Source organism: Phalacrocorax aristotelis, chromosome 3 (genome assembly GCF_949628215.1).
Source record: "Phalacrocorax aristotelis chromosome 3, bGulAri2.1, whole genome shotgun sequence".
Lineage (NCBI taxonomy): Eukaryota > Metazoa > Chordata > Aves > Suliformes > Phalacrocoracidae > Phalacrocorax > Phalacrocorax aristotelis.
The window spans coordinates 97,262,173-97,277,383 of NC_134278.1; the positions used below are offsets into that span (position 1 = coordinate 97,262,173).

A 15,211-nucleotide genomic window follows, 5' to 3' on the forward strand; every position below is an offset into this window, starting at 1 on the left:
GACAACCTGGTTCATTAAATGTGCATATACAATACATTTATATAAATATACAGTAGAAGTGTTTTAACATAGTAGCTCTATATTTTGAGGTTTGCTTATACTTTGTAATTTTCTTGCTTGATGTGACTTTTAACATTTGCCCAGCCAGTCTCTCTGTCTCTCTCTTTCTCTGTGAGGTTCACATATAAACTGATTTAAAGATTGCATAATGAATGTTTGGCATATCCTACAGGCAAAGGTCCAGAAACCCTTTTTGCTGGCTATAACCTCAATGATAATGAGTGGCACACAGTGCGTGTGGTTCGGCGAGGAAAAAGTTTAAAGTTAATGGTGGATGACCAGCAGGCCATGACAGGTAGTGTGGCATTGTGACTCTGTGTTACTGGGGGGAAACACAATGCATAAGGTGACAGAAGTAAAATGCCTCTATCTGAAAGCCGCAGATGATTTTTTCTTTTCTTGGGTAAGACCAAAAATCCATGTTATTCTTCCTGAAATAGTGCTACTACAAGTGCATTATTACACTTGATATTAATGTTACTCTAACATTGCTATTGAAATTAATGAAAACCTTCCTGCTGACTTAAATGCATGTTTTTACACAGTAATTGGAGAGAAGTCATTTGATACACCACTAATGAGAAGGCAAGTAAAATGCTTTTGGCAACACACTGAATTTATACTAAGGTTAAACTCTAAGCCACTGCTGTAAGAATGAATTTCATAAATGTTTTAAAGATCTTCTATTGTGTTTTAAATCTTGCTTCAGCTGTCCCCAATAATTGAATGTTAGGCAACAGGTTTTTCTCAAATACTAACATAGCAGTTGCGATGGGAGAAAAAACATGGCATGAATGCCAGAAAATGTTAGAACTATATTCCTATGTATATAGTATCAGAAATGATAATAGAAAAGACTTTGATTTTGTTCTATCAAAGATAAGTCTTACATATGTGTTGTTAATAGCAACAGACCTGGCTTCTGGCCCCGATTCCTTGCACAATACAATGTGCCTGTTTTGTGTTAGCTATTTAATATTTTTCTTTGTTTTCATGTAGTATTAAAGAGCTTTTATCACTGGTTTGAGCTTTGTTAAAATGTTAACAATTTTAATGGTTTTTTTAAAAGGAAAGCACCTTCTTTAGTAGTCGTCTTTCACCTTAGCAGAACACTGAATAGCATGCCACCAGTAGAAAAATAACTGCTATGTATTCCTATAGGTGCAAAATTACCAGTAGATCTTCCAGAGGTGAAGCAAAAATTTAGTCTGTGCATGTGATGATGCTTTGGGTCATTCTCCGAAAAAAGCAGATGGCCTAAACCATTTATTTCTTTTGTGAAAATAAATATATAGTACTGGAGGAACTATACTGGAAAATATCATTGTCTTGCTGCTTCAACAGGCAACTCAAATAATAAGGCTACTTTAGGGACATCTTCTAGTTGAGGAAGCTGTTTAGATCTGAATAAAATACAGCATCTAAAACCAAATGCAGATTTCCTGGTCTCCTCATAGCAGGTTTTTTATTTATAAATACTCCAGGTTACAAAACCACCAAGAAGTACCATTTTCACCTTTGGGTTCTGCCCACCTGCTCAGCACAGCTTCAGAAAACTTCAAAATATATGTGAAGGATTAAGTTGAAAACAGGTTTCTATCATATATAGTCTAGTCAGGTGAAGTAATAAGTAAAGAACACAGGACTGTAAGTTCTTGTAATCACTCTTCATTGTGGATCACTGTAGTTACTATCAAATATCATGGTCTCAGCAAATAGCTGAGACACTGAAACAGTGACCCAGTGACCTAAAGAGGTGGTCAGTGCTCCAAGCCTGTCAGTGTTTAAGAGGCACTGGGACAATGGTCTTAATTAATTTTGTTTAATGCTTTAACTCTTTAAATTAAGTTCTAATTAAGAAAGAATTTTAAAAATATAAAAATTAAACTAAATATATACAAAAATATTTTAAAATATAGATATATGTAATAAAAACTTTAACTAAAAGGTCATTATTTAACTCTTGGTCAGCCCTGAAGTGGTCAGGCCGTTGGTCTAGATGAACATTGTAGGTCCCTTCCAACTGAACTATTTTATTCTATTCTAGCTGTTAAAGCCAGAGAGTCTTTTCAATTGCCTCCTGATCAAGCGAAGTCTTCTTAAACTCTCTGCAGGAAGCTGTGTGGCCCATTTGTGGCCTCCTCCATCAGTGAGGAAGGAACTGGCATGAGAGAAGGAGCTAGAGGGAACTTGAAAGTCTGATAACAAGGGAAACCTGCTGTTCCTCCCAGGATTTTTTTTTTCCCCAACATAGTGTGTTGCCAAATCCTTTATGAGCTTAAGTTTTCACTCCCATCTGGTAGAGAATCAAATGTACACAATGCAATTTAACGTGTAGTACCTTTGAATTTCCTAAAGGGATGGTGGAAGAGTTGCCATATCAGATTGGAGTGCTCTTGCTCTAAACTGCTTAGAACTTTTCTGCAGATGTCCCAACAGTCAGAAATGTGGTTAAAATATAATCTGGTAGTTATTCATGTGAAAGTTTATTATAATCTTAGGGGAACATGAGGAAAATATGGGCTTTCTCCCCAAAATTCCAGCTTCCCCCTGCCACGCACTGTGTTTCTTTTTTTGATCCTATTTTCTAGGTTACATATGAAAAAACCCCATAGGATCCAGAAAGCTGAAGCTGGAGGGGAAGCCATTAAATTATTCAGCCTCACTTTCGGTTTTTTACAGTTTATAAAATATCACCTGTTCATCCATGTAGTGATCTTAGTTATCTTTGACAGATGCATAATTTGTGCATGGATGAATAATAACTTTCAGAATCATAACTAGCTTTCATTGGAAGTCATACAAGTAGTTTTGAAAATTTTACTCATCATAGAAGAGTTTTAATACTTGCAGCCCTGATGTACTTTGTTTTCTGAAAATAGTACAGAAAATAAAACTGGACTGAACAAGGTCACTACAGTTGGATAATGGAAAGGATACCTAGCTTATGATTATGAACAGAAATTCACCTGGCCTTTTGTAAGTCCATAGCATTGTAACAGGTAATGCATTTCATGCAGCAACCTGACAAGTTAAAAAAACAAAAACAAAACCCAGAACCCCCAACCTTGTAAGCACAAACTGCAGTCTCTCTTTCTTCATTGCTGTAGTTGTAAATACTGTTAAGCATTGTGTGAAATCTCAAGTCCTGTTGGCACGTTTGTACAACTGAAATGCTAGAAGGAGATTTGGGATGTAAGCCCAGATTCTGGAACTTTTTTATACTATGTTCAAGAAAGAAATACATTTAAGGTAGTGAATGTAGTGAGGATACAGGCCAAAGCTTAGTGGATTTTTGCCATGACATTTATGCAATGCCATCTGAAGTGATATAAGACTGGAATACATAATGTTCCTCCTCTAAAACACGATCTTCAGCTCTGGCTGAGATCCAACACACAGCTTTTGAAGGCCTTAGAGAAAGTTAGAGATTTGGCATTTTTCAAGACAGGTCCCGGACTCATTAGTGCAAGGAAGAACCCACCTTTGCCAATACAACAGGAGAAGCAGTATCTTTAGAACTGATGTTTAGAAACAGGAGCATCAAGAAGGCTGTCCTTGGGGATTAAGGTGCCTCTTGCAGTCCTCAGCCTGTATGACTGCAGATCCCAGATGCCGATGGTGTTCAATGACATCAGTAGTCTTAGGTCGGAATGCATCCAGAAGCTAAGCAAGCTGCTTGTAAATATTAATAATAAATTATTAGAGCAATTTTTTTTATTGTATTAAAGCTTGCAGACCAATTTTCACTGTAACTTCACAATATCTGTATTTGTATCTCAGTGCTGTGACTTTGTCTGTTTGTGAGTCCATCTCCCTGGGCAAAACCCAAATATCTGCATTCATCTTGCCCTTATCCTTTCCCTGTTACGCAGACACTTGCTTATAAAACCTATGAAGGTACAGCTCTCTAAGCCTGCCTCAGGGCTTTCTGCACCACCACTAAACACATCCAGCCTTGGTCAGAGCTCACACTCTCCTCTTGGAACAGTATGTTCAGGGGAGGACAGAGGGAACTCTGTCAACATCTTTGCACTGCAACTGTGGGAACTCGTATTATAGAGCAGTTTTATGCCGCTGTTTATTCCAGCTTGGCTGGGTCTGCTGTCCATGAAAGACATGAAACATCTAAGGAACTGGGAAATCTAGTCCATAGCTTGCAAAAGATAGATTAAGTCGTAAAATTGATTAGTAACAAAAAAGCTGTTTTGTCATCATACCCACACAATGTGACCAGGAATCAGCCTTGTGATAGTACTGCCCTACTTCTTTAAAATAAGCATAGAAAAAAATTCTAAGTTCCATAGAAAAGGGAACTCTTCAGTGGACACAATTTTGATGTGCTGGGTAAGGTATTTAGTAACTAGCTTAAAAACTTACCTGACCTGTACGCAGTGTACCCTGGCAGTGTTGATCCTTTCCTTCGGATTAGCTATACAGTCAGCAAATTTCAGGCTTTCTGCTGTGCAGCAGTCCTTGCGTGACAAAGGAAGACTCAAGGGTAGCTGAAAGGCTTGGTTTTGGCCACCTTTCTGAGGTAAGCAAGTCCCTTGCTATTTTCAGGATTACAAGACACTGACATACACCGTCGCTGCAGACCCTGCAGGCTTTCTGCTTCTTCCGTCTCTTAGGTTCTGCCCCTTTCTCCTGTGGTTTATCCCCATGGTATAAAGCTTGTTGCTTTTGAGGAAGGCTCTGTCCACCCTTGCAGCACAGGGTTTTGCAGCAGGGCCAGCATTAATGTACGTAAGACAGTTTGAACAAGAATCCTTCCTTCTGCTTGCAGAAACATGCAATTTTAAGCAAAACACATGGAGTCATATCCCCCAAACTGTTATGCCTCTCTTCCATTAAACTCTAACAATGTAGTTCTAGCTCTAAGCTTTGCTTTTGTGTTCTTCATGTTGTGTTAATTAATTGCACTTGCTTATAGTAAAACTACATGTCTGGTTAAGCATAACTAAAGTGAGGGATTTTATTGGCAGTTTGATATACTGTAGTATTGTGCTTCAGTTCAGAAATCTTGCTGTTGGCCTTATACAGACATACTGAACTCAGTGGAAAGGCTCCCAGATGTTTACCAGAAGTTTGGATGAATTTAGAAGAAACTTCTTTGGAGCCAAAATCTAGCCTTGAGCATTCTGAAAAGTGTGAAATTGATGCAGATAATTAATCACTTGGTGTGCTTTTTGACCTCCCATTTCAGATGCTAACATGTGTTTTTTTTGTTACTATTTAAAGGTCAAATGGCTGGTGATCACACGCGACTGGAATTCCACAACATAGAAACAGGAATAATAACAGAACGGCGCTACCTGTCTTCTGTGCCTTCTAATTTCATTGGGCATCTACAGAGTCTTACATTTAATGGCATGGCATACATTGACTTATGTAAAAATGGAGACATCGATTATTGTGAGCTAAATGCAAGATTTGGATTCAGGAACATCATAGCAGACCCTGTAACCTTTAAAACAAAAGCAAGTTATGTTGCATTGGCCACGCTACAAGCATATACATCTATGCACCTTTTTTTCCAGTTCAAAACAACCTCTCTGGATGGATTGATACTTTATAACAGTGGCGATGGAAATGATTTCATTGTGGTTGAATTAGTGAAAGGGTATGTATGGATCAGCATAATGACAAAAAAAGGCTATTCAAAATATATGTACAGGAGGAATACAAGGGAAAGTTTAGGATACAAATCTTTGACTGGACATATATGATAGATGAATGTTTCTTCATGTGAAACTTTATATGCTTTATTGTGACTTTTTCTTTCAGATGAAGCTAAATGCCTGAAAAATATGAAAGTAAAAAATAGGTATAACTTCTATAGCGTTTACCACAAAGAAGTACTAGTTTATAGCCTTCCTCTTGTTCTCTCTCTCTCTACGTATGTATGCTTGTGTTGGTACATGGAGTGCTTTGTTACTTTCCAGAAACTGCTGAGACTGCATCTCAGCTCATCTAAATGAATGGTGATTTCTCTGGATTAAGGTTGCTTCCCCATTTGGCATTCATTGTTTTCTTCCAGTTTTGCCAGCACTGCTGAGGAGTATAAGGAAATAGGAAATATTAGACATATTAATTAGTGTCCGCTTGCTATGTAAAGAAAAAGGAAACTTTTCCAATTTTTTCTCTTTTCCCAGGTATTTACACTATGTGTTTGACTTGGGAAATGGTGCAAATCTCATCAAAGGAAGTTCTAATAAACCTCTGAATGACAACCAGTGGCATAATGTGATGATATCAAGGGATATCAGCAATCTCCACACTGTGAAGATTGACACTAAAATCACAACACAGAGCACAGCAGGAGCCAGAAATTTAGATCTCAAAAGTAAGTACAGTAATTCCTGTATAACCTACGGTGAGGGTCATTACAGAATGATAACCTGAATAAACCTTGTGTGTAAAGTGCAGTATAATTTTGTAATACCATATGAAATGTTTTATTTGATAATAATTAATATGATTATAAGAGATTACATCATCTTTATGTTAGCCTGACGATGCCAGTTCAGTAGAAGTTCTGCAAGGTTAGGTACTACTTTAAATGTGTGAAAATGCTACAGGAAAAAAAGTAGCAAGTGGTAAGAACACAAAGTAGCCCATATGTACCAAAAGATAATTAGGGGACTAAAGGAGCTCTAAAGTGTCAATGAAAAAGACTTGATTTTTACACAAACATAAGTATGTAAGTGGCATGTAGTAACCACAGCCCAAGCTTTACAGTATGACTACAAAGGCTTTGCAGAACTGACAATGTCTGTGTTAGAGAACTGGGGAATATTTTGACCTGTCCCCCACTGTTCAGTATTCCACATAAAACCTACCTTTTGTTGGGAAAATCAATACAATGCAGTACGTTGGTATCATTAAAAAAATCTTGTAAGTAAAGCAATCTTATGTGGCAGTCCTCTAATAAATACATGTTGCCAGATGTATTGAACCATAAACATATACTCACTTAAAAATGTAATGTGTTGTAATTTCAGTTACAGGGTGGGATAAACTATGTTTTATAGGTGTAAACCTACATTTTATAGGTCCAGCTAGATTCTTAAGATCCCTTTTTGTAAAACACACTGATGTGTAAACCAAACATATGTATATTTTAAAATAAGTAGTAGTATTTGTTGTAAGGGTGGGCTTCTGAAAAGCTAATTTGAATCAGAGGAAAATACCTGTTTGAAAGGATACTTTAAAAATACTGCCTACCTAATCAGACATCAGAGAATATGTCCTGGTTATGTGAAAAAGTATAATGTATTTTAACATTCTTTATAGGCGCGTTTGTTAGGAAAACCAAAATTTCATGACAGTCATAGAAAATCTAGTATTTCAAAAGCCAGGATATTCAAAGTAGATATTAATATTCCATCAAGAGCTTATTCCTTGCTGGATTTTCTTTTAACTACCTCTGAGTCACAGATAATGAGCTGACCTTAAAATTTTTCTGGATTTTGTGATTTTACATGTTTGCTTCACTTGAAAGTGCTATTAAGATTGTAAGAAAGACTGTGAAAACTGTATCTTGATATGTCATAACCTTCAATAAGAGCCTCTTTATCATAAATGCTTGGTTTATAAATTAAAGCTTTTTGGATGGCTCACGCTCCTTTCTCAATGTTGTATTTGAAATTTGTGCCACGTTCTTTCTTATTTTTGCATTCCTGTAAATATGGTCAATGTTTCTTGAGGCAATGTAATATTTCAATGTTATTTTTGATGCTGAAGAGAAAGTATCCACCTTATTCTTTCTGTTTTTTCTGTTTTTTGCAATAATAAGTACTATATTTGCATATGTATGTTTATGTATTTAATCTGTTTTTTTCCCAGATTATTAATTAGACGTGAGTAGGAAAAATCCTGTTAACAACTGATAACTAAGTTAACACGGACATTTTATTCTACATCATCTTCAAATTGAATGTGGTGTTTTGGTTGGTTGAAGACAAAAAGATTGAACAATGTCCTTAATAGAGGCACTAGGGGGCACTGTTATTTCACTAAATGCACTTCTTAGTGCCTTCACAGAGAAAGCTCATCAGCGAGGATAACCTATAAAATCCAACATTCCTTTGTTTTCTTCACTTTGAAAATTCTACTTTTGCTTTACCTTTTTGAAGTAAAACTGTATCCATAGCTGGTGCATTTTCTAACCTTGAATTCCAGTGGATAAAAACTGAAGAGCATGAAAAAACATACTGAGATTTGAAGTGAGGAACATGGATTGTATTAGATGCTGATTTTCTGTAATTCACCACTCAGGAAATGTGGCTAGTAAAAGAATAACAAACCTGGCGTATTCAGTAGATTAGCGTATAGTAAGCATCTTTCTCAAACTGGTCTAGTGTACACAGGTCCTCAACCTTTGTCTACTCATAGTAGTATGTTTCATTTTATTTTCTTAATGTATTCTACTACATCTTGCTTGGTCAGCTTCCATAAATATGGCACAACATAATCCTGGGAGTTTTTGTTGGATTTTTGGAGGAGTCCAAGCTGATACATTTTAGCCAGAAGGCTAAAAAGCGGGGGGGGGGGAAAGCCTTTTATAATTTTTTTTTCTTCCTTTGTATTCAGTTGAAATGCTTTCCTGTAGCTTACTCTTTTCTATTTTATGTCAGTGTTTCTCATAGTGACACATCTCTATTATGCTATAAATGCTCCATACACTTGACTGATACAGGCAGCTATGGTTAAGTCATTGTCCTGTATTATTTTAGCCCTAGCAAAAAAGCAAATTTAAAATTATACTTCCTGCTAGTAATATCAATAGTTCTGTTTAACCACAGTTAGCATTAGGTGAAATATAAATGTGTACAGATAACATAGAATCTGCAGCCTGTCTGAGTAATTATAGAGTTACCAGATTTCATATGTTGAAATCCAAGCTAATCCTGGAAAGATAAATCAATATATGCAAATACACAGTGAATTCAGTATGAAGATATGACACAGATTGTGTTGTAGAGCCTGCACATGATGCCACTTGTCTGGGAAAGCAGACAGTTGCCATAAAATTATGGGAGAGAATTTGCACTGTACATTTCCTTTTGGGTGTAGGATTTGGCTATATTACATAGAAAGTCCATTATTACAGGCATGGGTTTCCTGCATAACCTCTGGTACAATTTCAGTGGATTGGAGTCAGTACCTGTGGAAACATATTAAATTCTCCAACTTAATTATTGCTGTAATTAGATGGGTAAATTATAAATTGGAGACAAATAAATGAGTGAAAATAGTTCTGTGTTTGCATTCCAAGAACTGTGTTATTTTTCCTAGCAGAGAAAATTAGCAAAGCATACTCAGGTTCTAGCAGATAACCTGTGAAGATAAATGAGTCTTAACAGCAAAGGCAATGCAGCTCAAGCCTGCCAACATTCAGTTACACAGCAAATTTGCTTTCATTTTTTTCATGAGCTGATTCCCTGCCCTGCTTTCAGTATAGCTCAGATGGTTAGCATGGCTATAATTCTAGGCCTTCACAGACCAAAATAGTTGGATGGAGGGGAATTCTTGCTTGCTGTACTTGATGCTGTGCTCTTATGGTCCTGAGGGGTCCAAGTAGCCTTAAAAGGGCACAAAAATGCAAGTGGAAATGGAATTTGACTTGTGCTCTTGCTCTTCACTGTTGCCAAAGAAAAGATGTTTCCTTTGTTCAGATTGTAGGTATTACAATATCTGTAATGTCTCTTCCTTCACCACATTTTCTTCCTGTGGTGTGGGAAATTGGATTCTGTCAGAAATATATTTTTTTATAAATATTTGAAGACACATGATCTGCTTACAAGGAGGAGGAACATCCTCAAGCATGACTTTGTGTCCACTTACCTACTAGATTTTAATCTTCCTTTTGCTTCTCTCCTGTGCGTATAGGCATTATTTTAATCCCCAAAGTTTTCACCTACTTTCTTAAAACAGCAAACTTACAAAAACCTACAAGAATCCACGCAGAATGACTGTCAGAAAATTAAAATATTTTAGTATTTTAACTGTTTATATATTCAAATGAAAAAAATTGAAATATTGCGCTCACAAAACTAAAAGCTAAGGAATGCTGCTGTTATGTTAGATTTAACAATAGAGAGTTACAAACTTTTCTGGGAGTTGGTAGTTTCAGTACTTCAGTATCCCATCCTATTCCAAAGTTTCTGGCTCTGATATATCCTCTAGGATGAACTGCAGTCATCCTGATTTTGATATTGGGCTAACTATATCTTGTTTTTAAAAGGAAATCACTATCCCCCCCAAAAAAAAAATCCAACCCAACTCAATATTTATGGTTTGATTATTTTTTTTTTGCTGCCTGTGCCACATTTCATACATCTTTAAGACCTGCTTTTCTGAAGTCATATGTTACTCCTGTGCTGTTTATATCACTGCATCCTCAAAAATTGCTGTTGATATTTGAGCATATATCAGAATCAGCTTCCTTGGATTTAAAAATCTTGTGTGGATCTCTTGTCTGTTTTATTTCTGTAGCTCTTCACTGGCCTCGGTCTTCCTCTATTCCTTTATGGGATATGGGTGCTGTTGCAATATACATTTGCCTTTTCATTTGCTGTTTTCTCCAATAATTTGAAAACAACCTAGTCTGAAGCATCTGAAAGAAAAGTAATCATATTAATTTCTGGTATCACCTCAGTGGTTTTGCAAATGCACTGTAAATATACTTCTTCCATGTTCATAAAGGCTCACTTGGCAATTAATTCATCCTTGTAAACATTTAATGCAATTAACTAAATTATTAGTAGATCTGCTGGCCTGGCATATTCATTGACGATTTGTAATAGTCACTTAATCTATTGATATTTCATTTGCCTGTCAAAACAGGTTATTCATGCTGTGCAAAACTGAGCTAAATTAGTCTTGATCATAAAGTTTTCTTGTTCTGGCAATGGAAATTGAAAGTATTTCACTATCTCGTAATATTTGTCCCTGTTGTTTTATATTGGGCCCATTATTATTGTTACTGCATTTTAAGTTCTTCTCTATTTTACAAGGTCTCTATCAATGTCAGTGATCCTTCATGTTTCTATTACTAAGAAACAAAGCCTAAAGAAGCACAGAAAAGTAATTTATATAAAAATGCAAATTTGGACAAATGAGTGAGTATTAATGCTTAAATTTCTCAAATAAACATGCATGAGCTAATTGTAATGACCTTGCCAGTGGGCTGTGAACTCTTCATGCAGAAATAACATTCTGTTCCAAATGCAGAGTTCCAAATACTGTCAACAGTAAATAGATCTTCCTAATGTGACCTGTTGGAGCAGACAACAGCAAATGCAGCTGTTGTCTTCCTGATAGTGTTGGGAAAGCAGCCCCTGCAGAGACAGAAAGATAATGATCTTAAAACTGAGAGCTCTTCTTTGAGTCTTCCTGTGTAGCAAAGATATATGAGCAGATTAACAACAGGAGACTGGACAACCTGGTCTAATGCAAATTCCTTTATCCTCCATTCTTTGCAACTTGTCACATACCGCTTCTAAACAGCTATGCTTTCTACCAGTGTGTGAAAATAATTTTGGCAATGCTAAGCCTTCAGAAATTGTATCCAGATTTCTACAATCATGAGATGGGGAAAAAATTAAAAATCTACTCCTGTACTTCTGGATTAAATAAATATTACAGAAAATCCTCTAGTGTTTGTGCTGAGCTATGTGAAGTCAACAACACTGCAGTAATCTTTCAGATCACTCTATGTGAGAGAAACCTTTTGCTTTCTGCTTCTTCTCCCTTGCCTTTTTCAGTCTCTTACACACATACAAATGTTTAGATTTGCCTGCATTTCTACAGCTTTTTGGCATGCAGGTTGTAACTGTTGATGATTGTGGAATTTTTCTCAAGCCCTTCTGGAATACTAAGTAAAAATTATGCTAAGCATAATATAGGAAACAAGTATGCTCTTAAAACTTACAAAAAACCTGGATATTTAGTGTAAATACATCCCACTGAATCCTAGCACCCCCCCTGGCCAAGAAGCATGTCCTAAACTTGTTTTCAAAATGTGCTGCTGTGGGTATGAGAGTGCCATCCTCATGTCTTGGTATTCTGACTGAACAGTCCTTTTTTGCAAAAAGCTGCTTGAGGTAATACCCTCAGAGTCTGGAGGTGATTGTCTTGATCAAGAAGTTGGTAATATTAGAGAAATATTTTCCCTCTGCAAATCTACATTCAAAATGAGAATGGCTATCCTCTCAGCTTTTTTGTTTCTTTATGTGGAGAATTTCTCGCTGGAAAACAAGCTCTGCTAAGAGCATGTGTTGGCTATTGAAACAGAGAATAAGTAAATGATTTCAGAAGAATATCAGTAGGAAAGGAAACCTGAGTATACTATACCATGAAAATTCTGGCTGCATTAGATTTTTGTCTATTCTTCAGGTGTGTACAATGTACAAAAGTGGTCAGAACAGGAAAGAAATAAGGGACATTTGATTTGCTTGAATGCTTTGCCTCTCCACACAACCATCCTCCTCATACAGAGTAACTGGCATAGCATCAGTTCTGTGGGAGATGGATTGCCACGCACATTTATGTGGCAATTATATTTTATTATTTACCATTTAACATGCATCACCAACTTTTCTCACAGTTCATTGGACAAGCAGACTGCTTTGGTTTTAAATCAGTTTATTCTTTTTCAATGCCAGTGTTTTCCATCTAGTCTTCGGGGGCAGGGGGCAGTGGGAAGAAGCAAAGAGAAATTACAGAATCACAGAATCATTTAGGTTGGATAAGACCTTTAAGATCATCAAGTCCAATGGTAACCCTAGCATTGCCACATCCACCACTAAACCATGTCCCTAAGCACCATGTTTACACGTGTTTTAAATACCTCCAGGGATGGTGACTCAACCACTTCCCTGGGCATCCTGTTCCAATGCTTGATAACACTTTCAGTGAAGAATTTTTTCCTAATATCCAATCTAAACCTTCCCTGGCACAACTTGAGGCCGTTTCCTGTCATCTTATCACTTGTTACCTGGGAAAAGAGACCAACACCCACCTCACTACAACCTCCTTGCACGTAGTCATAGAGAGCGATAAGGTCTCCCCCCAGCCTCCTCTTCTCCAGGCTACAGAGCCCCAGCTCCCTCAGCTACTCCTCATAAGACTTGTGCTCCAGACCCTTCACCAGCTTCGTTGTCCTTCTCTGGACACGCTTCAGCACCTCAATGTCCTTCTTGGAGTGAGGGACTCAAAACTGAACACAGTATTTGAGGTGCGGCCTCACCAGTGCCAAGTACAGGGGCATGATCACTTCCCTGCTCCTGCTGGCCACACTATTCCTGATACAAGCCAGGATGATGTTGGTCATCTTGGGCCAACTGCTAGCTGATGTTCAGCTGGCTGTCAACCAACACCTGCAGGTCCTTCTCCTCTGGGCAGATTTCCAGCCACTCTTTCCCAAGCCTGTAGCATTGCATGGGGTTATTGTGAACCAGGTGCAGGACCCAGCACTTCAACTTGTTGAAACTCATGCAACTGACCTTGGCCTATTGATCCAACCTGTCCAGATCCCTTTGTAGACCCTTTCTTCCCTCAAGCAGGTCAAATCTCCCACTCGGTTTGGTGTCATGTGCAAATTTACTGAGGGTGCACTTGATCTCCTCATCCAGATCATTGATAAAGATGTTAAAAAGAACTGGCCCCAACACTCAGCCAAAGTGAAGTGGTTGGGAATCTGAGAATTTTTATTGTCAAGAAAATGTCAAATGTTTTTCTGTAACTGTTTCTCCTTTTGAGAATACATGTTATTTTGAGAACAGAATTGTTGGGGAAATGGTGGATTTTAACCTGGAGAAATCTAGGGGAATGTTCAGACTTGAGCACTTACCTTCTGAGTATCTACTTTTGTCTATTGAAAACATAGCTGCTAAGGACATTGTCATGTTCTTGCTGTCGCCCCACACAGACTTTCTATTACACAGCTTTATTTCCTCGTGAAACGTACGTGTGTTTATATGAGTATTGGGCAGTTCTGAACAGAGCCAAAAAGCATAATAGGAATGAAAACTGAGCACCAAGAGGTGAATACAGAAATGGAGAGCACATCCAGCAGAGCTGAGACATAAAACAGCAAGCAGCATAGCAACAGCATGAGAATAAGTTACTAGACGGAAGCATGTTTGTACCAAGTGCAGAAAGTCTTCAATGCAGTTATGAGAATAGCATGGTTGTGAGTAGTGTGATGGAACTGGGAGACTTGGAGAAAGGTAGAGCAGCAGGTATATCTCCAGTGTGGACTGCTGTAGAAATTGGTGTCAAGAGAAATCAGTAAGGTGCTTTTCCTGGTGCACCCACCAACTGTGATCTCTCTCTGGTATCTCTTGGTCCTCACTGCCTTCTTTTCTGTCAATGTGGATTAGGGTGCAGTGCTGCAAAGAAACTATAAAAAGAACAGTATCAGCCAAGGAGGAAATATTTGCAAAGTTGAATTCTCTTGACAAATAACTACAATATGTTTTATATGCCAATAAGGATGACTAAAGAAAACCCACAGTGCCAGCATTTCAGTGCTGGTGATTTATTATTATTTTTTTTAAAATAACTTTAATGGGGTATTCAGGGAAGACACTGGAAGCAATGTAGAATTGGGCTGAAAAGATCAGTTTATATATTCCTTCCAAAAAAAGTGACTTGCTATCCCATAAATTCTTTTTTTTTTCTTTTTTTGCATGTAATCTTTCTGCCTTGCTTGGTTATCAGTACAGGGAATGTGGAAAATGGAAGGCACCACCTATCACATCATACAACTGCCTCTTGCCCAAAGTATTTGAAAGGACAGGTAACTCAGCAGAGCTTGGACCAGTAAACTAGCTGTCTTTTCTCTTCTTAGGTGAGAGAGAGTCTAAAAGTGATGGAATTCATCACTCCAACAGGAAAAATATTTGAAAAGCCTACTTTTCTTTAAGAAAAAAAAAATCACATCAAAACCAAAAGACTTCAACCACAAATCAATACTAAAGCTACAGAATGGGCTCTTTGAAGTGAATAAGTGAGCATAAAGCACTAAGTTTACATGTTCATGCCTTCCCTCAAGTGCCCTTGCAAGTGGTAGACGAAATTCAGTCATGCTTGGCTCTAGCACCAAACAGGCCTGTGAATGCACAGCAAATGCATAATCTCT

General features: G+C 37.5%; 1 protein-coding gene across 24 annotated transcripts in view; it reads left to right on the top strand.

Annotated features, from left to right (window-relative positions):
- The window catches only part of NRXN1 (neurexin 1), a 726,997-nt gene that overhangs the window by 341,988 nt on the left and 369,798 nt on the right, over positions 1–15,211 (top strand). For all 24 annotated transcript variants that reach the window (XM_075088626.1, XM_075088628.1, XM_075088629.1 and 21 more), the window contains 3 exons: positions 233–355; positions 5,302–5,683; positions 6,216–6,406. In XM_075088626.1, the coding sequence (XP_074944727.1) occupies positions 233–355; positions 5,302–5,683; positions 6,216–6,406 (696 nt within the window). The remainder of the gene's footprint in view (positions 1–232; positions 356–5,301; positions 5,684–6,215; positions 6,407–15,211) is intronic.